The sequence below is a fragment of the Ambystoma mexicanum genome, chromosome 6q (genome assembly GCF_040938575.1).
Source record: "Ambystoma mexicanum isolate Mex_15411 chromosome 6q, UKY_AmexF1_1, whole genome shotgun sequence".
Lineage (NCBI taxonomy): Eukaryota > Metazoa > Chordata > Amphibia > Caudata > Ambystomatidae > Ambystoma > Ambystoma mexicanum.
Window position 1 is genome coordinate 1,303,264,141 of NC_090937.1, and position 26,038 is coordinate 1,303,290,178.

Below are 26,038 nucleotides of genomic sequence, written 5' to 3' on the forward strand. Positions count from 1 at the left end.
CCACTGCTTCAAGTATGATCACAGCAGTGATCCCGCCTCCCCCCCACAATTTCTAGCCGAGCCCAGCACGCCACCCATCATATCTGGTGGCCATGGGAGGTGACATTCTCGCCGGCACGGAAGCAGGCAGTACTGCTCCACAACCTGGACACTGAGGGTCACAGCGTCTTTGATGGTCTCCCTGAACTCATGAATGCAGGTGCCGGGGATCTGGATGATTTTGGCATTGCGATCAGGAAGCTCCAGGATTATGTTGTACCAAAAATAAATATAACCTTTGAGAAGTACACATTTTTTCAGAGGATGCAAGAGTCCCTGGAGCCCGTTGAAAGTTACATGGCCGTGCTGAGAACACAAGTCATTGGTCCCTTGAAATTCCTTGATTAGGGATCAGTTGGTGCGATGTACTAACAGCCCCAAGGGTCAAGAGAAGTTATTGGTGAATGACTTAACTCTGGAGCAGGCAGTAAAGCTGACCAGAAGCATCAAACAGACTGCCCATTATATGAAAAATATGAAAACGGAGAAATCAAATTACGAAGTCTGAGCCTCAAGCAGAAGAGAGTCAATGAAGTGGGGAAGCATGTTAAGTGCTTCAAGTGTGGTACCTGGCTTTGTGTCTGTTTTGTCCGGCTAGATATACAAATTCCATTATGTGCAAGCTTAAGGGACACTTTGCCCGTGCATGCGGGTGTAGGGAATTTAGTTGAACAGCGGCCAACTCACCCAGAGAATGAAACGACCCATGGACGACCATCTCGAGTGAGAAATTCACTGAGGTTTTGGCAAGGGACATCCAGCATCTGTAGCAACACCACATTCAACCCTGTGGTTATGGTGAAGTTGAGATTGAACTTCTGGGTACATTTCGCGCAGGCATTGGGTAGAAAGGGAGAGTATGCACTGCAGACATTTTCGTGGCAAGAAAGGTATTGTCACTTCTGGGATGGGAGGATCAGACCAGCTTGGGAATTCGCATTCAAGCCAACTCAAGTGACCAAGTTGTGTCCAGGGTGGATGGGTCTGGCTTGCACAGTGGCAGTGGACTGGGAGGAAGTTGGTGGAGGAGGCTCAGAGGCATTATAAGAGGGTGTTAAGACGAGAGTCAGAGTGAAGCACTTAGAGTGGGCTGCTAGGGATTTGGTCTTAAGAACCCCAGATATGGTTTTAAATGTTTGGAAAGCAAATTCATAGGTCCCAAGAGGATTTTGGCAATGAGGTACAGTGTGCTGGTGTTGGAAGGAGGAGAGGTGTGGTCAAAGGGAAGATTGACTAAATTCAGGGGTGAATCAGGCATGACCGATGGTAGTGTTGTCTCGGATGTAGATGGTGGAAGTTCCGGTGGTGGTAATGGTGCTGCTGAGATTGGGACTACAGAGAGCTTTACTGGGGGTGTTCCTAGTCATGTTGAAGGGGCCAGGGTGAGTGAGAGGGCGAGGCGGATGCCCACCAGATTTAAGGAATTTGTGTGCAATTAACACTGCTAATCCTGTTGCTTTGTTTTTCATATTTTATTGCTCAAATGTAATTCATCCCTCTATTGTTGCCTGATTCTGCTGTTTCCATGGTTGTGTTCCTTCACCCCTCATTGTATCATGCCCAGTCTCCCACCCTTTCCCTGTTTTTTTTTCCCCGGTTCTCCTCATGAGATTAAGATATGTTATGTTCCAGAGTTCTGTGAGAGCTCTGGAACTGCATGGTTTGAAGAGAGGCAGTTCCTGGTTGTTAAGAGTGCCCGCTGTGCTGTGTGTGCGGAATAAACTGCTTACCCGTTTCCCCACAGTTCCAGTCCCTTCACAGACCCCTCTTGAATCTTTGGTTTCTCAGGATCAACAAAACAGCCCTTGCTGGGCTTGAAGTTTCTCCAGATACACAAAAGGTCCACCCATGGTTGCTAGTGAATAGCCGCAGGCTTAAGCTTTCAAATCCCCTGAAGGCTTGGGAGGTGTTTTCCAAAACCTCATGCCTCTTTCCAGGGCGTCTAGGCATGGTCCAATTCTGGCCTGGCCTCGAAGGTCTGCTCCCAAATGGTTCCTGTTTTCCTCTAGACGGGCATTTTTCCAAAAACATAGGACATTCACATTTGAGGACATACAAAGTGTAGTACCTAAGTACGAATGATCAAGTAGTCAATATTTGAGACATCTACTTGTACAGTTTGTTTCATTCTCCCTCGTCCTATGTTTTTTTAAAAATACCAGTGTATTACTACACCACTGCACTTCAAAATAAAACCCTGTTGTGCAGAAGAACAGTTTCATGAGAATTCTGTGACCACCCACACAAGGGGTCACGCACTCAGGGTGTAGCAGTGGTTACTCTTCAGCAGAGATTGACCTGACCTTGCTCATTCGTTTTTTGATATTATTGTATCAACCGGGGCAGAGCAAGGCAGTAACCAGGTACCCTTCAGAATACTACTTGAGTAAATACTAGGCCAGAATCTAGTAAGTGGAGCATGTATTGAAGAATGGGTGATGGGGTGCATTCAATAGGGTTTACATCTTTTGATTGGCACCATATTACAAATCTTTCAAGTAGCAGTGCCTGGTGTCAGGTTTGCACGCCTCCTTGAGGATATCTATACACCTTTGAGGTCATTTTAAGTGTCCAAACTCTATGACTTCAGGATCCAGGCTGCCAAATTCATAGACTGAGGATGTGGGTTGAGTGTTGTCTGCCCGTGCTGGGATTGCATGTTGTAGGGGCACGGGAGTTTAATTGGTTCACACATTGCCAGTTTTTTAGCTTTTTGCTAAACAGAGAGCAGGTGGTTGATCGCTTTCCTCTGCGGGCTCTCTGCTTTGGAACAGCCTCCCACCTCCATCTTCATCTTCATCTTGAGCAGGACTTCCTTAAGTTCTGGAAAAGCCTCAAGACCTTCCTCTTTAAGTCTTCCTTTCCTCCCCCCTCCACAATGCAAATCGCACAGCGGCTTGACTGGTGTGCAGGGCCCTTATGCATCCTCTGGGCCCTGACCTCCCACATCTTGACATCCCAGGTGCTGTCTTATCCTCTGCACTTGCTTCGGCTAACCTTCACCACTGGGAGTTTCACTTAACTTTTTTTCATAGCACTTCACCTGCTGCTCTCCATGAGCACCACAGCACCTATCCCATGCCCCTCTCCCCTCTGCACTTGAACGTTCTGAATACTCACGAGGCATAGTAGGTCTGTCTCCCCCTCACCATTTCTCTTCTTTTTGTTGTATTTAATTGTTTAACATTGTTGTAATTACATTGCCTTCATCCCCCGCCCCCTGCCCTGTGGGCGCTTTGAAACAGTATTTGCTTCCTGCATAAGCACCTAACAAGTGAACAATAAATAAATCTTGTGCACTATCAACCACCTGCTCTCTGTTTAGCAAACCCCTTCAAATGCAGGTGTCTAGAGGGGGGAGTATTTGGTCAGAAAGGGTTGCAGAAAGAGTGGTCCCCGGCCCCAGACAGCCTTGTGGATGATTGAGAGGGATTTCAATTTAATCCGTGCTGCAATCGGGAGCCAGTGGAGACTTTGTAGGGCCCGAAAGATGCAGTCCCTGGGCTTGAGGTCAAGGATAAGTCTCGCTGCCCTATTCTGGATTAGCTGGAGGGAGTCGCAAAATGGACAACGGTAGATTAAGAAGGAGGCTATTGCAATAGTCAAGCCTAGAGAGAAACAGAGCCCGGGTGACACTGAGTCTCTGGGGGAAGGTGAGGAAAGGTAGATTCCTTTCAAAAAGAAAAGCTGAAAGTGGGACTTCATGGCAATGTTCTAAGTATGAGGGAGCAAGGAGAGGGAGACGTCAAAGATGACACTGAGGTTTCTGGCTTCCGAAGAGGGAGTGGGGGGAGAGCCCATGGAAGAAGGCCAGTGTGAAGAGAAGTCTGGTGCCTGGGTCTTACTAGGGAGGCTCTTGGTCGGCCAAGAACAATCACTCTAATCCTGCTCACGAGTGGTGTTGGTGGAAAAGCATAAGCAAATTACCCTGACCAGCTCATCCACAGGGCGTTCCCCATTGGATCTGGGTTGGGGAAACCTGGATGCAAAGTCTGGAACACAAGGAACATGTTCCGCTTAAGTGCCCACGTCCGTCGGGCTAGCCTAGACAAACTAGGAGAGTGTGTGCCTCCCTGTTTTATGTAAAACATGGCAGTGGTGCTCTCTGTGAGGACTTGCACCACTTGGCCTGTTAGATGCAGCTGGAAAGCTTGTAGGGCTTTGAGTACCGCTAGCAGTTCCAGAAGGTTGATGTAGTTCTGAGCTGTGATCTGTGTCCACAGGCCACGCACTGTGTGCTGAAGGTAATGGGCTCCCCATCCAGAGAGTGAAGCGTCTGTTTTAAGTATCGCTTGGATTGGCGGATTGTAAAAAGGGTTTTTCCCTGTAAAAGATTTTCCTTTGACCACCAGCAAAGTGCTTGGACTAGGGTTAGTGAAACAACCACTAGATCGTCCCACTTACCGCTTTCCCAGAGACCATTGTTTTGCTAACCACTCCTGCATTGGGCGCACATGCAATCGTGCATGTGGGACTAGATAAATGCATGAAGCCATCATCCCTAGCAGGCGCATTGCTTTACATACGGTTATTTGGCGACCAGCAAGATAATTCGTTATTTGCAGTAGTATGTTTTGAACTGCTCTCTTGTCTTTATGATAGCTCCTAGGAACTGTTTGTTTTGGCTTGGAACGAGGCTTGATTTTTCTCATTGATTGAAAACCCCAACGTGAACAGGAGACTGATTGTTCTTTGGGTATTCTGCTTGAAAAAATTTGAGGTGATTCCCCGGTTATCAGCCAGTCGTCCAAGTAAGGGTACGCTGGGATAGATTCTCTGCGTAAGTGCCCCGCCACTACCGCCAACACCTTGGTGAATACCCGTTGAGCTGAGGCTATGCCAAAGGGGCTCATTTTGAATTGGTAGTGTTGATTTGCTATTTTGAAGCGCAAGAATGTTCTGTGTGCTGGGAACATTGAAATATGAAAGTTTGCATTGTTCATATCCAAGGTTGCCATGTAGTCCCCCTGTTTTAGCAGTGGGATTACTTCTTGTAGCGTCATGCGGAACCTTTGTGGCTTGACACGAAGGACACAGGTCTAGGACAGGGCGCATTGTAAGGTCTTTCTTGGGCACAAGCAAGTACGTTGAATAGAAAGCCTTGTTTACCAGGTTTGCCGGGACGATCTCTATAGCGTTCTTTTCCAGCAGTGCTTTTAACTCTTAGCATAATGCGTTGCTCCGCCTGCCTTGTCGTCTCCGTCTTGGCGGGTGGTTGGATGGTCTCTGTATGAGTTCTATGCAATAGCCTCCCGCCACGGTGGAAAGTACCCACTTGTCTGACGTGAACCCCCATCCGACGCGTGGGTAAATTGACAAATGCGACATCCTACTGGAGAGGCATGGGAAGGGACTTGGAGTGGGTGGTCATTGCTTTGGGGGGGGGGTGGAGCCTTTGGTTGAGGAAGCTCTACCTCTACTCATAGACTGTCTGTGCCTCCTTTGAAAATTTTCTTTGAGGAATGCCCCTGCGAGGTACCCCAAGATGAATATTGTCCACCGATTGCAGTTAGAGGACCAGTGGGAGTTTTGTCCTCAAAACCGGTGAGTATTAAACGCGCCTCTTTGCACAAAAGGTTAGTAAGCTGTCCCAGGGACTTAAGGGCATTGTACTCTTCTTTAGCACTTTTCAGTTCACCCTCGACTGTTTTTCCAAATAAGGCATTTGGTTCGATAGGCATATTAAGTAGGATGGCTTGAGTTTCCAGCTTAAAACCGCATTATCTCAACCATGCATGGCACTTAATAAGAGTACCCTCTGCTACTATATGGGCTGCATTATCTGCTGCGTCCAGATAATTTTTAAGGATGCAGTTGGCCACCTGCTTACCCTCAGCCACTGTTTTTAAAAGCTGTGTTTTAAGGGGGCTCTGGGACCGAGTCGATTTGTTGTATGATCTTGTCCCATTTAAGGCAGTTGTAACTTGCCAAGAGCGTGGTGTTATTAGACATTCTTACTTGGTATGCAGCCGAGGAAGCTACTTTCCTGCCCAGTGTATATATCTTTTTGCTCTCCTTGTCAGGAGGGGCTTCAGCAGAGGCTAAGGGCGTGTCCGCCCTTTTTCATGTGGTAGTTACGACGAGAGAGTCAGGCTTTAATTGACCTCTGATGTATAATGGGTCGGAGGAGGCTGGCCTGAACATCTTTTCAAAACAGGTGTTGGCTGCCCTCATAAGGTTGAGCGTGAGTAGAGAAAGCTGAATGCACTTCTAGATGGACTGCAGGAGTGGTATAAACTGTGCTGCAGATCTCTTATCCTCAAGGATGTGTCCTCTACAAAATCTTTGTCGACTTGTGCTTCTTGGTTATCGATGTTGACATATTCAGCAGCGGCTCATACTGCAGCTGATTATCCACAGGGGAGACAACCACCGGTTGGTCATGATGGTCCGGAGATTGTATGATGTAGACGTCATTGTTATCATAATACTGGTCTGTGCCATATAGAACCCCATGGTCTGCTATTGAACCGGGATCTTGAGTGCCAAAAGTGTCCCTGTAGTAGAGGTCTTGGGACATGTCCTGCTAAGTACTTGACTGAGCAGTGTCTAGTCGTGGTCTTTTGGCAGCAGGTTGGTCTTTAGCTGCCACCCCTTGTGAGGACCTTTGGAGGTTGGACAGTTGATCAGGGTGACTATCAAAAAGTCAAAACAAAGCATGACATTCTTCGCATTACTTTTTCGAATTTTTCAGGGGTCCATTGGGTGGAGCTTGGAAAACCTGTGGGAAGGGGTAGAGATACTCTCTGATGTAGAGGGTTGTTTACGCTGCATGGCCCCGAAAGGGTGTCACTAGAGAGGGTTTTTTAGGCTTTAAAATAGGTGATTTAGAGTGTAGGGGCATCAAAGATTTTGAATTTTTCAACGCTTTGGACTTGAGGAGAGTGCCTGGGACATGCTTCTTTATAAGCTCCCTCATTTTAGAGTTATTGGAAAGGGCCGTTAAAGCGTCTTTCGACACAAGTTTGCCGGTACCCGAGAGTGTGTCTGGTTTATTTGCGGTGTTGGGAACAGACGTTGGCGTCTGTTTTTGGGGCCGGTCATGTGTCGATCGCGATGGCCCAGAGGACAAGGATTTTTCATACTTTCCCTTCAACACTGCGTGTGGCTTGACGGTCGACGAAGTAGTCGACTGTTGGCAATGGGGTGTGTGGTTTGTGTGGCATGCGGTGTGGGTGCTTGAGCTGCCGGGTGTCGTCTCCGTAGCAGATTTTCCGACCTGCCTGATGGAGTCAGGGGCTCACACGCGGGAAATCGTCAGGTCCCAATCGCCCTCGGCATCACACAGGACGCAGATGCTGCCATCGCTGGAGGCTCCCTCCACATCCATAGCTGTCTCTGCCTGCATGACGTGATGGGCCCAGCGCTTAGTCTTACAGTCCTTTAGTGTGTTGGGCCTAAAAAGTTTGCAGAACTTGCAATGTTTTTCAGGGTGGTCCCTGGGGAGGCAGATATTACACACCCTGTGCGAGTCCTTCCAGGGAAACATCCAGTTACAGGAAGGGCAAAATTTAAATGGAGTGTTTTCCATAGTATGGAAAGATGGCAGCCCGACGATGAAAAAGCAAGAATATGGAGATAGGCATTCTTTAAATGAAAGAAGTTATGAGCTCTCCCCGCTATAAGTACCGAGGCCCGTTGAGGCCTAACTAGGCCCTAGTCCAGTTCGTCGAGCCAGTCCAAGTAGTTATCATCGACGAAGAATCTGTCCTTGCAAGCCGATGCCGAAGGTCTTACGGTGATACAGCAGTCGAAAGGATAGGAAGAAATCTAACTTCTAAAACTTGTGTAAACAAAGGCGTTAGCCAGAAAGAAGGAACTCTGCAAATTGCGTTCGACTATGATGGCAGAAAACAACTATCTGAGGGATCTCGACGCATGAAGGGCTACGAGTACAGTGGACGTCAGACTAGGGATAGTAATACTGACACACCCTGTCGACGTCCCTTTTCGAGTTTCGAAAACAAATAATGTAATACTCTGCGACTACCACTTGATGTCGGCCTATGCATAGCATGTGATCTAAGCAGATATATAAAAAATTACAATCTGTGCGGTCCAAGTTTGCAAGGAAAATGGTAAACTAAGCGGTACATGTTGACGTTTATAATTAAACTGTGAATAATTATATTATATTTGAAGATGCCTGTTCTCGGCTTTAAGCCAGTAGAAGACGTGAACATGGAATTTGCTGTGATTTGCAAGTGTCCACCTCTATGCATGTCCCATTACAGGAATTCAAGCATTGATGGCAATTTCCCATTTACGTAAATGTGAAAAACTACTGGCTGCAAATGCATTCTGGAGATGGTGCGCCTACATTTATAAAACTAAAAGAGGATTGCAAAATGACATGTGCTGACAATGGGCCTCATTACAAGTTTGGTGGTAATACAGAGGTAAATCCGCCGCATTACCGACAAACTTGATTACCATTACCGCCACAAAGTCCTGCAGATTTACTGCAGGATTATGTAGTGTAACTCCATTCATTAAGCGCAACTTACACCAGCTAGGGCATCATGGCGCTAAGGGTGACGAGAGCAGAGTTCAAATAGCTATAGGCTGGAAAAAACAATCACACAAAAAACAGAAAAGTCTTCAGAGCATGACAGAACGATAGATGGTCAATAATAGCCCGCAAGGAAAGAGGGGACAAATTCCAAATAGCCTCTGCTACTGAAAAAGAACACCCTTCAACTTGAGAGCGAGTGAATCGGGGGCAAGCAACTGCAAGGCAGTAGAAGAACATAAAGAAGAGGAAGGGACATAATGAACAAATTTAGCATGACGATATTCCAGCCCAGTTTAATAAAAGGCCAGATGCACCAAGAAGAAGGCTTTAGACTTTACCCATTTAGCCATGGGAAGCCAGTGCACAGCATAAAGAATGGGAGATGCAGAGGCAAAATGGGTGGCACCCGTGGCCAGCCTGGCTGACGAATTTTGAAGGACCTGCAACACAAATCCGGGCTGCCCCAAATAGAGCGAATTGCAGTGGTCCAAGGAACCTGCTGTAAGAGAAGAGAGTACTAATGGCCAGAGCAGGTCAGGAAGATGAGGCAGGACCTTGCACAGAATGCGTAATTTTAAATGAACAGCCTGGCAGGTAGCACTAACCTGTGTCTGCATTGACAGTAAGGCTGAAAGCTTCATGCCCATGTTTTTAACAACACTGGACGGAGTAGGCAAAGGGCCAGGTTCCACAGGCCAAAAAGCAGAGGACCAAGCTGAAGTTTCAGAAGTGGCCCCTACAATAACTATCTCTGTTTTGTCGCCGTCAAGGCGCAGCCAATTCTGACCCATCCAAGTATGGACGGCTGACAGGCATTTACGACACTGTTCAGCCGTAGCAAGGAGAGTAAGGTCCAGCCGCATCAAGACTTGAGTATCATTGGCATAAGAGAAACAGTGAAACCCAAGAGTAAATGAGCTTGACCAGTGGCTGGATATAAAGATTGAAAAGAAGAGGCGAGAGAGCAAAACCCTGGAGGACACCACAAGTGAGAGAAGTATCAGGCGAAAGAAAAGGTGAGAGGCAAAGAGACTGATCGGTCAGATAGGAAAAACCCAAACCAGTCCAGGACCGTGCCAGTAATCCCAGCCAATGCCACATGCTCCAGAAGGATGCCATGGTCCATGGTGTCAAACGCAGCAGAGAGGTCCAGCAGGATCAGGCACAATACCCCTCTGATCCACAATCTGAACCAACTCATCCACCCAACTCATCCACGGCCAATACCAGGATGGATTTTGTGTCCTGGCCAGGATGAAAACCTGACTGGTAGGGGTCAAGAAAACCCAGAGTCTTCCAAAAAAGGAACTAGTGCTTCCAAAAGCTTCATAGGATAGGAAAGAAGAGAAGAGAAATAGGCTTTTTCAGGAGAGGGATAACCAGAGCATGCTTAAATAGAGAAGGAATAGGAGGATTAGAAAAGAATGGATTGACAGCCGAGGTAACAAAGGGACCAATCGCAGAGATAATAGTTTTTAGCAGGCTAAGCGGGATAGGGTCAGCTGGGGAAAAGATTTCATTTTAAGCGTGGCATGCACTTCATCTTTCACTAGAAAAATTGGAACCCTTCTCTCCTCTGCTAATTTGCACAGTTGCTGTGATTGGTGTCCTGGGCTCTCATACATCCTTGTGGTCCCTGACCTCCCACACCCAATCGTCCCGGCTCCTGTCTACCCTCTGCACTTGCCCTTGCACTCCCTCTGCCTTGGAGGCTTGTACTTACCCATCACGGACTTAGGCCATGTAGCACACTTCTACCATGCACTGATCTGTGGCTCACCCACGAGCACGGACACCTCAGCACTCCCAACCCCCCTTCCTTGCTGCACTTGCACATTCTGAATACTCACAAGGCATAGTAGGTTTGTCCTTTCTCCCCTGTTTTCTAATATTTTTCACTCCCTTGTTCCCTCACTTTACCCTGTGGGTGCTTTGAAACAGTATTTACTTGCTGTATAGGTGCCTAACAAGTGAACAATAAGAAATAAAAAAGGTGTAAGAGCTGCACCGGGGCCAGAACAGCTGCTGATGAAGCAGACTGAGGCACCTATCAGCGATCTTCTGTCTAATGATGTGAATGGTATCCTTGAAATAAAATAAAAAAAGTCCCTCTTACCTTCAAGTGCCTCAATAACGCAGCACCCACTTACCTAACAGAGAGAATAGTTAGAAAATCCCCCCCCTCCACAGCAGCCAACAGCTTTTGCCTGAACATACCCAGATTCAAGCTTTAAAAAAAGGCGGTAATAGCTTCCCAGTTATAGCCACTCAATCCTGGAATGCACTACACCACTGTCACTCAGATCGGATCAATCCTTCTTCAGCTTTAGACGTAACACTTTGAACTGTCTGCGATCCAGTGACATTTCAGTTATTCTGCACCTACTGTCTTGATTATGCCCATCCTACCCGATATGTGTCACCTATTGTATAACGTATCTGCACTTTTATGTACAAATCTGTTGCCTAACTGTCTCAACTATGTAACCTAAGCTTAAAATATTCCTTTTACCTGTTGCGCCCAGTTACCTCCGGGTTTGGTGCGCCTTATAAGTTTAATAAACAAACACACTTTGCAATGCCAGTCAGCTTATCTCTCTTGTTAAATCCCCTCCTCCCCATACCACCATAAACATGTTATGTTGTGTCCCCGTCTCCTTTCCTGACCCCGTTTTGTCACTCTCTGTGGCTGCCATTTCAGCTTTTCTTCCACCCCACTGTTCTCCAGTGTCACTGTGGTGTTTTGCACATTGTGGCCTTTTCGATCTAATCCATGTTTGCGAGGTATTTTTTGCAATGCTCACCACAGACCATCCACATGAGGTACAGCTTCTCTTAGTTCGGATTTGATTTTGAACTCTTTTAAACACACACACAATCATGTTTCAAACATCATGTTAGAGCACTCCATCTTCAACACAGTCACCGCGGGTGAATGTCATGCGTAATGTACCTTACTTTGGTCAAACCAATTATCTGATTCCTATCTCCACTACAGTATATTATGCTAAGTGTCATAATAATTGTTTTCTAAGAACTGAGTATTTAAGAGAACCGGGGAGAAATTAAATAAGCATTGGCAATGCCAACTAGTTTGGGCTTTTGTGTAGGCTTGGGAAAGTCACTTGCCATGCACTGCTGTAGTGGTATTAACTGGGTATCGATGGTAACAGGTGCAGAATGGCGGGAGTACATGAGCATCTAATAGCAGCTCCTGACAAATGCTTAATTTTTTTATACATAAGCCAAAACTGTTGGCTTTGCCAATACTAGTATTTAACAGGACTTCAGTGAAGGACACGCATAGGGCTTATAAATAGAGTGTCTGAAGCCAGACCTAGTTAAGACATTTTTATTTAAAAAGTAGCGGGTTTGCAAATCCAATTAAGTCATTAACTCTCAGAAGACTGCGTTGCACTCAAAGTGCTGCGTTTGATGGCAAAGCTTGATTAAAGCAAGCTCAACAAGTTCCCATGAGGTGATGTTTTGGGTAGGAGAGACGTGAATGGCCATAGGGATTAGCATGGCCATAGGAAGACAAGGAGTGGACAAATAACCAAAAACACCTACAGCCTGTGTGTCTCTCCTCATATGCCATTCTTCCTGATCTGTACTGCAATAGTTTCAGCTGATAGACCAAACATAAATGTGCATATCCAATACTACTTGAGGCTTCTACATCATATCACCACTGCCAGACTTAAATTGGACTCTCAGGGTACAATGACTGATTTAATTGTCCAGAATGGGGGAGTCAAGCAGGGTTGCGTAACGGCTCCATTTTTGTATAACTTATTTACCCAAGATATCCCTGCAGCAGTTTCAGCAGTGCATAACTGCCCTCCTACAATTAGAACTGAGCATTGCTCTGTACTTGCTTATGCCGACGATCTTATTATATTGGATCACACATTTAGTGGGTTACATAGGGTATTGCACTGTGGGGCTACGCAGAGACAAATGGTCTCATTACCAATCAAGAAAAGACACAATTTATGGTATTCCCAGGAAGGAGGCTCGCCCGACCCAGATTAATTATTCAAGATCATGAAATAAAATATACTCCCACATATAAATATCTGGGAGTAGAAATTTATGTTACCGGTGATTATATCTCCTCTATTAAATCACACTCAATTAAAGTAGAGCAAGTAACAGCTTTGATCTATCGATTTTCTATTAAGAACTGTGGATTTACAATAAGAGGGGTTTGTCAGCTATATACGCAGGTTCTCGTTCATATGGTGGTCTACGGTTTGGATGCGCTGTTATCCATGGATTTGAAATGGCTGCAATTGGTGGAGTGAAAATTCTGGAGCAGACTACTGGGCCTTCCACAATGCACACCAATGGCCATTACTAGGCTTGAATTCGGCCTCCTACCTTTAAAATCGATTGTGATGAAAGGAAGAGTCGAGACGTACTGTAAGATGTGCAAAAACCCAGTGAATTCGCTTATGGCCTCCATTTATCAAGAACTTTCCAAGGAGTCATGTAATTATCCCTTAAAAGCGAAAATTGAATCTTTTCACAAGGTTAGATGTTGGATTCCCAGATGGAGCTGAACTAGTAACTACGCAAATTGCTTTGTCTAAATGGGTCGACCTCTGTGACTGGCTGGAAAATTATGAGCACTTGAGCAAACTTAAAAAATACCAGTTTGTACATTATATGTTATACTCATTCAAGAACACCCAGAACTATTTGAATTTGTGCCCTTCCAGTAGACTTAGACGCTTTCTTCTTCTATTGAGAAAACATCTACCGGTCCTTGCTAACAAAGAATGCTATAACCAACTGACCCTTGGAGATGGATTCTGCCGGGTGTGAAAAAACACTCAAATCATTGAAACAGCCAAACATTTATTGACTGCGTGTCCCCTTCATGTTAAAAGGTATTCCATTTGCACTATGGTAATCATGTTCATGATTTGGAATCCATTGAGGAACCTATGTTTTAGTATCACTGTGTGAATTCAAATAGTCTAAAAGTACCCATGGCAATGTATAATATATGGCTCAGGATTGAAACACTGTTGGGTATATCCATTTAAGATCTAAGCAACTGCTCACAGCGATTTCTCTATTCTTGTTCTTTTATTTAATTATCATAATTTCTTAATCAATTGTTTTATACATTTTTGGAGTAACACCATTTTAGTCAATCACATTTTCTTTACTTTATTTAATCTATTTTTTACTTAGATAAATATGCGATCATTTATGTTTTTATGTGCTTTGAATTTTCCTAAAATTATTATATTTGTATGTTTTGTTTTCATTTTATATAATCACGTGAAAAGTTTATATATAAACTAACATTATTAATAAATTATACTGTAAACGTGCATATCACTTAATTGTCAGAGTGAATTATAAAATACAAAACAAGATAGAGCCCATGCTCCAGCTCATTTTAATAGCAAGCATGGACTTTTCATAACTACAGATTATAGTGATGTGGTACTGGGCGCTGTTCTCACACAAATTCAGTATTTGATATTGCATTTTGGCAAATTGATTATCTCGCACAGAATCCTCAATGAACATAATTCTAGCAATGCTATAGAACTGCCATTCTAATCTTTTTGATTAAATTGTAAATTTTAAATGGAAAAGTATACCTTTAAAAGTGAAGAAACTAAAATCATATTGGATGGCAAGAGATGACATGAGTTTTCCGAATTTACCTTTTTGTAGGAATAGCAGAATACTATTTATTATAGGAGTACGGAAATTCATGAATCTTGCACATTCAGGGACCTTTGCAATGCAGTATGAAAGACTGTTGTACAACTTCATGTATGATTGTTTCTCACTATGCATTTATTTATTGTATTAACACTGTATCCTGATGACTGTATATGTAATCTAAGCCTTGTAAACTTCTTACAAATGCACCCAGATACCGTCGGGTCAGGCACGCAATATGAATAAAATAAACAAACTTGCCTATGACCTGGTGTAGACTTGGATAAAAGAAAGACTGCCCGGAAATGGAAGGACAAGAGTAAACAATACATTTACAAATCATTTAAACATAGTACTCCTCCTACGGAGACAATTAAATTACCTGAACCTCAGTAGGACTGTTAGCTCTGACATTTTGGGATCACTGAATTTGGAACAGGAGACCACAGCACATTCATATCTTGGTCTCTTCATTCCAAGGGCCCTAAATATGAAGTATCACATGAACCTACGACAGAACATGTAATCAAATGTATGGCTAAAGATTTTAAAGAGTAGGGGATCCCACTTAACTTCTAGTGTTATGAAAACATTTTTGTGAAAACAATATCAAGAAATATGTTCTGCTTTTGGTCATCTTGTTGTGCTGAAAGGTTTAACAGAGAATTGATTGAGTGGACATGACCATACACATTGCCAACAGTCACAAGTGAAGGAACGAATTTGAAGAAAGTTACAGCTAATCGCCATGCTCTATATTCAAGTATTCAAGTACAGATCTTGTACCTTTTAAGGTTCTAAAAGAAACCTAAATCCAGGTGGTTAAAAGAGTTAAGTGTATGGCCTGATGAAAAAAGAGGAATGAAAGGAGCCAAACTATCTAAATGTTTAAGTTATTATGACAACCAGAAACAAGTAGGGGTGATCGATATTAAGATTGCCAATTTTGGGTAAAATCAGATCTAAGGTATGGCTCCTCGTTTACTGAACCCATTAAAGTCAAGGAGTGAGACAAAAAGGTATAGTTACAGATGATAGAATATAAGCAGAATTGTTTTGACAAATACCTTCACTACAGCATATTCTAATATCTTGTATATAAGAAATATTATGATAAAATGTTGAAGATGTTTAAAGTTCTGTAGTAGGTAGGTAGTTGAGTCCTGGTTGTGAGAAGATGTGCTGTTTCCCTAATGCTCACTGGTATCTCATACAGCTGTAAAATTAACTTAACTTTTAGTGCAGTGAACACTACTATTAGCCTTAAGAGACTATACCCCCTTTATAGTGTTTGTGATGTCATTTAATTCTGGTAATGATAGTCAATGCACGATTAGCCCCACCCCCTTACCCCCACCCCAAACCTAGTCAAAACCTGCTTTTCCATTTTACAATGACTACATAAATGCATTTAAGAAAAATATGATCAACAGGGGTTCGAAAACGTTCCTTTGGAAGGGTACATTTTCCTTTAGTATACACAATGTTAATACCACATGATTGCCATTTGTACACTTTCTAAGTTGGTTATGACTTTTTATAGGATGACGAGCCCACCAGGGAAACCACTTCAAGCTTCTGCCACCACACAGTGCATATAACCGGGTCTGTGATAGTGTGGTTTGAAGAAAAGAGCACACTGCAGTTAGGCCAAGTACTTACAGAAAGAAAGAAAATCCCTCTGGATGTATTGTCGAATGCTTTCAAGAACATATTGGAATTTAAACTGCAAACTTGTATTTACTTCATGCTTTTCTGACATTAACTACCACAATATGTGTGTGAATGTTCTTTTTCTGTCTACTGTGACATAAAATAGAAGTCATAATCCTGCAGCCCCCAGGACTTTCTACTTGTTTTAGGGTGAACATTACAATATGAATTGGGTGAGAAAACGGAGCGAACAGCACAACTGGCAGGTTATAAAACAATGAACCCATCTGTAAATACAGTACCTGCTATATTTGCCAACATTGTTCAGATCCGCAAGCTGAGACTCTGTAACCTGTTTGGAGTAATGTTCAAAAAGTGGCATTCTCCACACACGGTCTCCAGTCACAATGCTTGCCTGAAAAGTAAATTTGTAACCAAATTTTACATCTTACTAAAAAGTCGTCAACATTATTTTTGTTACGAGTACCACCATATAAGATTCATTAATTGAGCGTTGCACCATAACATGAGTGCCATTAATTAAATATAACCCATCTGAAACAAGTTCTTTTCTAGGATCTTGACACTAAGGCAATATTGAAGAAATGTAAACGAACAATGGCAAGGAACAAAATGACACATGTGGGAGGAAGAGACAGATATGTAAAATAGAAACACTTCATGACAACTGGCTATGCAGGTTTGAAGAAAGACAAGATTTAAAACATTCTCTGTATCCACTCTAACAAGCACACCCAAAGGATGTTCAATCTTTTTGTCATAGCAACTACAAGGATTAAGTTATCTGTACTTCTGTTCTCCAGCATTTGTATCTTTCGTAGATTTAAATGCTGTTGAATAGTCCCAGTCAGGCTGGGAAACCTTGGTAATAAAAAAGAAGTTTCAATGGAAATTCAAGAAACTGCGCTGGATTTGGTGTTCTATTAGACTCCTTACCATTCAGCCAATAGGCAGTGTGCCTCCCTTAACTCCACCCCTGAAGGCGGTCTTTAGATTCTTGTAATGCACGGAACAGTGCAAAGATGAGCCTCATGCAGGGTAGGTGATAAGGTAGCATGTGAATCTATGAAAAATTGCTATGGCAAAAGGCAATGCATGCCACCAGTCACTGAGATAGAGGCCTTTGCTGGTACCATTTGGCCGTTAGACAAAAAAAAAAAAAAAAAAAAAAAAAAAAAAAGAATTGCGGCCAAAAAACTCTTTGGGCAATCCACAAGGTATTTATATGCATTCGTCATGTCCAAGAAATGGAGGGAACTTTCAGAGGGTGTTGCAGTGCTGCAGAACACAGGCAGCCCCAATGGTTTCTTCAAGTGTAACGAAGATGGGACCTTATGCACACATTTTGGGCTGGTCTCAATCCGGAATACGACCTTGTGGAATGCCAGGTAAGATAGCTGCATGAACAAGTCTTGGACTTTGCATACTCTCCTTGTAGAGGTGATGGCCACCCGAAACTGTCTTCCAGGGGACACATTTTGTGTCAGCATTATACATAGCTTCAAACAGGGCTAGGATCAGTCAGGTGAGAATGGCGTTAAGTTCCCAAGAAGGGGCTGGCTTGTGCACCAGCGGAAAAGTCCTGAAGAACCCTATCATGAATTCCTCGATAAGTCTGTGTGATCATGGTGAAGGCACCAAGACGTACGTGTGTACCGAGACATGGCAACCAAATGCTGGACAAAAAGTCAAACCCACTTTTTGCTAAGGCACCAAGTCTGTAAGGACTTGCTGAGACTGGAAATTAAGGTGATCAACACAGTTGCTAGCGCACGAGACAATGAACCTTTTCCATTTTCTTGGTAGCAGGAGATGTTGGGGTGGTTCTTGTCCTCGATAAAATGTCTCTGCAATCTTGAGGCATGCCACTATGACCAAACCCTAGAGAAGTAGAAGCTAAGCTTTGAGGTTGAGAGAAGTGATGTTGTGGGGAAGAACGTCACCCTCTTCCTGGGACAGCGGGTTGTGGCAGGCAGAAATTTGATCGACTGAGACCTAGCGATCACCAGAAGCTCTGAGAAGGAAGTTGCTTACGTGTAACTATGGTTCTCCAGCATTGGTATGTTTCATAGATTCACATGCTGTGAATATTGCCCATCTTCAGACTGAGAATCCTTGGTAACAGAGCAGTGTAAACAAACTGAAAAATTGCAGTCACTTTTGTGCTGTTTTACAGTCACTTTGGGTCATACTGCCCACAGCCAATAGGAACACCTCCCTTAACTCCTCCTCTGCCGACTATCTTCTGATTTGGCAAGCGCATGTGAGTGTTAGTAAAAGCCAAAAGATTAGCCATGTGGTTTAGGTGCAAGGATCGCATGCGAATCTATGAAAAATATCAATGCTGGACAACTGGAGTTACAGGGAAGCAACTTATTCCTTCTCCAGCATTGGATGTTTCATAGATTCACATGCTGTGAATAGATTACAAAGCTGTATTAAAACAATACATATGGGCTGAGGCAAACTCCAGGGATAACTCGCCACTGGAGACTTATTAACCTTACTCAAAAAGTTCAGCAGAACCGACTGGACGACTTGTGAGGAATCTGTCGACTCAGTAGAACCTGGTGAATGTATCCACCGATCTCCAGTTGGCTGCACGGCAGATGTCGGGCAGCGGAATTCCAGAAAGGAAAGCAGTGGTTGCAGCCACTGCCTTGGTGAAGTGTCTCATGGGCCTTCCTGGAAATAGCCTGCCGGCCTGTTGATGGCAGAACGAGATGCATGCTGCAATCCATCTTGAAATGGAGGCCTGAGTTTGGTTGTACGGAATGACTTGGACGTGCAACATAGTACTTGAAGGCGCGCACCACATCCAGCGTGTGTAAGGCGCCTCCCACTGGAGACGTCAGTGCGTCAAAGAATACAGGCAAAACCACCTGCTGATTAAGATGAGGATGGCGCCTTTAGCATAAAGGTTGGGTTAGTAGAATAGCCATGTATTTGTAAAAAGTCAAGTAGGGCGGTTTGGATGAAAACGCCTGAATCTCCCCCACTCGACTGGCCAATGTAATGGCCACTAAGAACGCGGTTTTCCTGGAAAGATGTTTAATGGAAGCTTGATGCAGAGACTCGAAGGGAGGTCTCATGAGCCTTGAGAGCAGCACATTTAGCTCCCACACAAAAGACAGGTGGAAATGACCGGAACAGCCCACGCAAGAACTCCTTAACCAGCCAGTCGGAACACAGGATGGGCCCCTGCAGAGCAGTTGTACCCGGAGATTGCTGGAAGGTGCACCTTGATGAAAGCATGCGTTGAACCAGACTAAGCCAGGAACAAATAAAACAACAGATACTCTGGCCAAGCTGTGGGGACCTTGTTCTTCCTTGCTTGCAGACATAAAACATGCACGTTGTGTTGTCGGTGTAAATGTGCATCAATTTACCCGTCAGGAGAGGGAGGAAAGACTTCAGGGCAGGTTGATGTGCTGGCTCTTTTCCTCTGACCAAAGGCTTCTGGTGTGTTGGTCTTGACAGTGGGCGCCCCAGCCCTCCAGTGACAAATCCGTCATGATTGTGGCCAGTTGGTCCGGCAACCTTAAGGGGGCGCCCTGCACCAGATGTTCCCTCACCGACCACCAATGAAGGCTCTGCATGAAATCCAGGGTCCGGGTAATGCAATCGTCCCAGGACCCTGAGGCTTGGATCCAGCGGGCATTCAGGAATTCCTGCACTGGCCTCATGTGTAACCGGCAGTTGGTGATCAATGGGATGCATGAAGACAACATCCCCAGAAGGGATTTGTAGTTGTGGACAGGTGTTACTTGGGCACCGTTGAGACCGCGCACCTTTTCCAGAAGAGCCACCACCCTTTCGTCCGAGGACCTGGCAGTGCAGGCTTGGGTGTTGAGTCTCGCTCTAAGACAGTGCCTGTTGGGATTCGACCGGGCACGACTTTGGGAAGTTGGATACCCAATTGCTGCAGACACTGGATGGCGGTGTTGGCTTGTGCCAGCAGATAGGAGGGGGTTCTCACCAACCAGTCCTCTAAATACATGTAGACGTGAATGCCCCTTCGCTGCAGGTGTGCCACCACTGGCGCAAGGCATTTGGTAAACACCCGTGGAGCAGACCACAGGCCAAATGGAAGGGCCTTGAACTGATACTCCTGCAACCATGAAGCATAAGTAGCACCGGTGTGAGCGGCGTATAGGGATGTGAAAAAAGGTGTCCTTGAGGATGAGAGACACCAAGAAATCTCCTTGTTGTAGCTGGGACAACATCTGTTGCAGTGTGACTATGCGGAACGTCTGTGCCTTTAGGAACTTGTTGCTCACCCTTAGATCGAATATGGGAAATCCAGCGAGTGGCCCTGCTGTAGGTGGGATAGCACCGATTTGTCGTTTGTGATGTGCGCCCATTCGTCGGCGAACCTCGACAGTCGTCCTCCAACCGGGGTGCTGCAGCAGGGGGACTGGTGCATGGGCTGGTCTGGTCTGTTTGCCAGACTGGCCCCTAGATTGGGAGGAGAACCGGCATAGTTGCGAACCCCTGTATGACTGGGACTTTTTTCTGTACTGGTCCCCTGATGCGTAAGAGGTCTTGTAAGAGGAGGAACACTGGTAAGTGGAGCGGTTATCCCACAAAGTTCTACCACAATGCCCTTTTCCTGAACAAAAGGATTGGTGCCTTTGCTGTAGCATGCTCAAGGAGCGGGAGTTTTCCGTACATGTTTTTATGGATGGTAAGGCTTCATCCACTTTCTGACAAAAAAGGGCAGATCCGTCAAAGGGCATATTAACGACCCTGAACTGGACATCAGGTTGAAAATCTAGCCTTAAGCCAACCCTGCCTGCGTAGGAGCGCTCCATTTCCAAGCTGGCGAAAACCAGTATCAGCAATGTCCACAGAGCACATAATGGCATGGTCCGATGCTAACTCGCCCTCATGGAAGATGTCCATGGCCTCATGTTTCTTGCCATCTGGCAGGAACTCTAGCAGAGGACCCAACTTGTACCACAGCGCAGGATCCCAACGTGCGAGTATGGCCAGTGCTTTTGCCGCCCTGATAGTCATGGCTGCGGTGGTAATGACCTTATCAAAGGTGTCCAGTCATTTGCCTTCTTTGTCTGGAGGGACAGAGCAGGATAACAATGGGTTTGCAGACCTTTTTCTGGCAGCAGCAGTTACAGAGTATGCATTGGGTTGGGTGTGGAGGCAGGCAGCAGCACTCTTTGGGTCTCTGTACTTTTTGTCGAACTGGCCTTTAGCTGGGGCAGTTGTAGGCAGTTGTAGGATGCGCCAAGGTTACCAGGCCATCTTCTAACAGCAGGATGGACATGACCGACTTCCTGCACTGCTCTCTGCACTGGTACAACACCCTCCTATTTGCTGCTCCTCTGGTGCAAGTCCAAATATCTTGGCCACCCTGAACATGAGTGTGAGGAAGACCCCTACCTCATCAGGGGGTCAGTCTTTGAGTGGAAATTCATCTGGTTCTTCATCACCTGCAATGAAATCATCAAATTCGTCAGTGTGGGTCGTGTGTGTGGAAACCATGTCCTCCAACTGATCGGGATCTTTTGCTGTATCAGAGAGCGTTTGCGGTACTGAGAGGGGTTCTGGGGTGGGCGAGGGATGTCATCCACTTCCCTGGAGGGCCCAGGGACATCTGCGTGAGGTCACCTAAGAGACTCCGGAACCAAGGCTAGCGCAGGCAGCAGTTGTTGCAAGGTTGCCAGAGTGGTTAAAGTAGAGAAAATGTCCAACGACATGTCTTTATGTGGGGGCAGCAAAGGAGCTGGATGCATTACAGGCAAACTTTCTTGTACTTGAGATGAATGTTGAAAAGGCAAAGGTGGTAGAGTGATCAGGCTTGCCTCACCCCATGGTGAACTAGATTGCCTTCTGGGGGCAGGTGGTGACCCAAGTACTGGCTAAAACAGTGGTGACATGATGGCCTCCTCCTCTGCTTTCTCTACATCCTCCGTTTGGGAACGACTTTGATCTGATACACTATCTCCCAGTAGCAAGGCCACCCCAAGGTTAGGGAATGAAGCCTGTGGACGGGCCGTCAAAAGAAATAAGACACTGATGGTGTGGATGTCGGCGACGCCAGGGGCAATGGCAGTGGTAACAATCCTATGGGAAGATCCACTTTTTCCTGTTGATAGTGAAGTTGAAACAGTCGACGTAGATGCCGTTGACAGGATCCTCAACGCACTAGTCGTCGTAGTCGTTGACAGCTTTAACGCCAGTAGACTGCATCGACAGCCTTGGGGTAGACGACCTGGATGGAGGCTTGGTCGTCGACGTTGACTAACTTGCCGCCGATTTCAATGACGAGCAAGCTTTCGACGCCGAAGGCGAAGAGTGGCCATCAGATTTTTAAGTGGGCTTCGAAGACGTTGATTTCTTGGAGCGGCGGAAAAGGCCTTGGCTTTCTTTTCCTGCTGACACCCTTTGGGCACTGACCTTTGGTGAAGACCGGTCTTTGTGCAAGGATCTGGGCTCGTTGGTCGTTGGCGTAGGTGTCATTATGCCTCCTCTTGCTGGTGGCTTGGACTTTGTGCGACCCGGACCTCTTAGTAGAGGTGTTTCGTTGGGCCGTCCTGCCCTGCCGCAATGAGGCAGGACTCCTCACCGAAGTCCCCGCTGGCATCCTCGAGCGACGAGACGATTATGATCCATCAGCGACTGTCAGATCTTGCAGTCCAGGGTGACATGGAGGGGATGAAGACAGAGGCAGCAGTTGTGGGGATCCTCTACGTAGATATTTTTCAGTCAAAACTGGGCACAGTCCTTGAACAGGCTCTTCCTCGTGGATTCAGCCATGAGGTAGGCCCAAAACAAGCAGACAAAGCTTTGTCAAAGATTACCAGCAACGGGAACGGTATACGGCGCTAGGACGGTCGCTGCTCACGCCGATCGTTGAGTAAACTTCGAAAAATATAAATCTTTCATGAAAATTTTTATCTCTTCAAGAATTCTATGAATAATTTTGGAATATGATTTTTGAGGACTCCTTACACTAAAGTGTGGTAAAAAATCTGAAGATGGCCGACAGGGGAGGAGTTAAGGGAGGCGTTTCTATTGGCTGTGGGCAGTAAGACCCAAAATGACTAAGAGCACAAAAGTGACAAAGTTTTCAGTTTAAGTTTAAACTGCTCTATGTTACTGAGGATTTTCAGCCCAACGGAATATTCACAGCATGTGAATCTATGAAATATCCAAAGCTGGCGATCAAGTATTGTCTTGGGCATGTTGGATGTACAATGATCAGTCTGCATGACGGACTTGTTGAAGGATTCTCGGATGAGAGGTATTGGTGGGAAGTTGTAAACAAACTTGCCATGACAGAGTAACTTGATGCATCTCACAAGCTAGCTGAGGTAACCTGCTTGCGAACAGTTCGCACTCTATGCCAGTTTCCCCCATGCTTAAAAGAGGTCTACCGGACCCTGTATATGCTCCCATTCATGGCAGAAGGGAGTAGTTTACCTGTAACTCTGTTTCTCCAGTGTTGGCATCTTTCATGGATTCACATGCTGTGAATATTTCCCCATCAGCCTGGGACACCTCGGTAACTTTAACTTAGCATTTTCCTATGGAAAACGTTGACACTTTAGTGTCCTATCAACGTTCTTTTTGGATGCTGCAGGCTACACCAGTAGGACGTCCGATATGAATAGCCCGCCCCCGCGGCTTCCCTTCAGATTTTAACCTCCAAAATAGAGAAAACCCTAACCAAGGTTTGCCTGCAGGGGTGGCCGGTGGGCGCATGTCAATCCATGAAAGATACCAACGCTGGAGAAATGGAGTTACAGGTAAGAAACTAATCCCTTTCTCCAGCATTGGATCTTCCATGGATTCACATGCTGTGAATAGATTAGATAGCACTATGACAACATGGAGGTGCTTGACAGACAAACCACACCACATGCCTTAAGACATGACAATGAACCCACCAAATGACCTGTACCCCAGGCATAACACAAACAGCAAGGCAAAAAACAAACAAAACACCCCCGATGCTGCAGGTCCTACCTTACTGAAACAGGCATTGGAGGACTGCGCATCCCACCTGCGCATCTTCCACATGCTGCTGCCCCAGACAGTAGTGCCTGGTGAAGGTATGCAGCACCACCAAGGAAGCTGCCTGGCAAATGTCCACGAGCTGTATACCAGACCGTAGCGCCACCGATAATGCCATGGACCGTGTAGAATAGGCCTTAGGAGTGCCTCTCAAAGGCTTGCCAGCTATTGCGTGACAAAATGAAATTGCACAGGAGACCCAACGGGAAGGTCCTTGTTTGGAAATAGATAGCCCCTTGTTGGAGGGACCAAATGCCACAAACAGCTGTTTTGACCTCCGAAACCCTGTGTACGGTTCAGATAAAACTTCAATGCCCTCTTGACGTCCAGAGACTGCAGGGCTTTTTCTGCCGGCGTGGACGCATTAGCAAAGAACGAGAATAAGGCAATAGAAGCAAGTTTGTGAAACGCCAACGTCACTTTCGGGATAAAGTGCGGATTAGTAGCCAGAAGAACCTAGTCCCTCATAAATCGCCGGTACTGCGGGTCAATGACCAGTGCCTGCAATTCTGACACCCCTCTGGCTGACCAGAAATGCAAATTTCCACAAGAGGAACTTCAAGGAAGATGTCGACATGGGTTCAAACGGAGGCTTCATCAGAGCAGAGAACCACATTGAAGCTCCACACCGGTGCAAACCTCTTCTCCGGAGGGGGGGGGGGGGAGAAATGTCCGAAACAGTCCTTTCAGGAAATGTTTAACCAACCGATCACTAACGAGGGGAGTTGCATGGCGCCGTGTTGTGAACCAGGAAATTGCCACCAAATGCACCTTGATTGATGATAACGCCAGGCCCCCTTGCGCAAGATGTAACAAGTACCGGAGAATCTGGGCCAGAGAGACGTCCAATGGATGCACCTCTGGGTGCCCCTCACACCAGGCACAGAACCATGCCCGTTTATGACCATACGATTCATTGGTAGAAGGGGCCCTTGCCGTCTCTGGGATCTGATGACACTCCTGTGAGATAACTAGATGACCGAACTCGTGATGCCACACTCTGCCTACGTCCTGCGTCAGGAGATCCTGGTCCACTCCTAGACGAAATGGCTCTTCCACAGCTAAATGAAGGAGATCGGAGATACAAATCTGCCTGGGCTAGAATGGGGCTACCAATATCACTCTGCACTGGTACCTGCGCACCCACTGGATCATTCTCCGAGTCGGTGGAAAAGGGGGAAACGCATACGCAAAGAGGCCCTTCCACGGGAAAGAGAACAAGTCCATCCCCCATTGACTCCGGATGAGCCACTCTGCTGACAAACTCTGGACACTGCTTGTTCTTCTGCAGGGCAAACAAGTCCAGCGTGGGAGACCCACATTTTCAGAAGATTTTTGCAACCTGCTCCTCCTTCCACCTGCACTCGTGCAGCTGACTGGTGTCTCTGCTGAGCGTGCCTGCCTGAACATTCTGCACCGCTGGCAGATGGAAAGCTACAATATGGATCCCAGGGACCAATGCCAGACCTCCTGAGCCTCGTTTGACAGGACCCAGGAATGTGGGACGCCCTGCTTCCTCTAGTAGAACATTGTGGTGGTATTGTCCGTCAACACCCACAGCACTGCTGCTTGAATGTGAGGTAGAACCGACTTCAGAACCCAGTACACGGCTCTCAACTCCAGCACGTTGATATGCAACAATGCCGCCTCCCAAGACCATAGGCCCTGTACCTGTGACTTGTCGAGGTGCGCCTCTGACCCCACCTGGGAAGCGGCTGCCACGATTGTGAACTGAAACTCTGGTTCCAGCAGGGGCATGCCCCATACGAGGTTGTCTGTGCAAGTCCACCATCGAAGGGCTTCCACCAGCCCCTCCCAGTCGACGACCACTTTGTCCGACCACAACCCTTGACAATGTGACCACCTGTCTGCAAGGAATTCCTGCACTGGTCTCATGAACAGGCAGTAATTTGGAATGAGCAGAATGCAAGACAACATGGCTCCCAACAGTGACATGTAACTTCGGACCGAGACCACTGCACCATGGCCCCACTCGCCAGCTTTGGACCGCAACTTCACCACACTATCGCTGGAAGGTTTCACCAGATAGTCCTGGGTAAGAAACTGAGCCCCGAGAAACAC

General features: G+C 46.0%; 1 protein-coding gene across 1 annotated transcript in view; it reads right to left on the reverse strand.

Moving 5' to 3' along the window:
• The window catches only part of LAP3 (leucine aminopeptidase 3), a 518,160-nt gene that overhangs the window by 39,941 nt on the left and 452,181 nt on the right, over positions 1-26,038 (reverse strand). Inside the window, exon 12 of the mRNA XM_069631910.1 lies at positions 16,201-16,313. Coding sequence (XP_069488011.1) covers positions 16,201-16,313 — 113 coding nt within the window. The remainder of the gene's footprint in view (positions 1-16,200; positions 16,314-26,038) is intronic.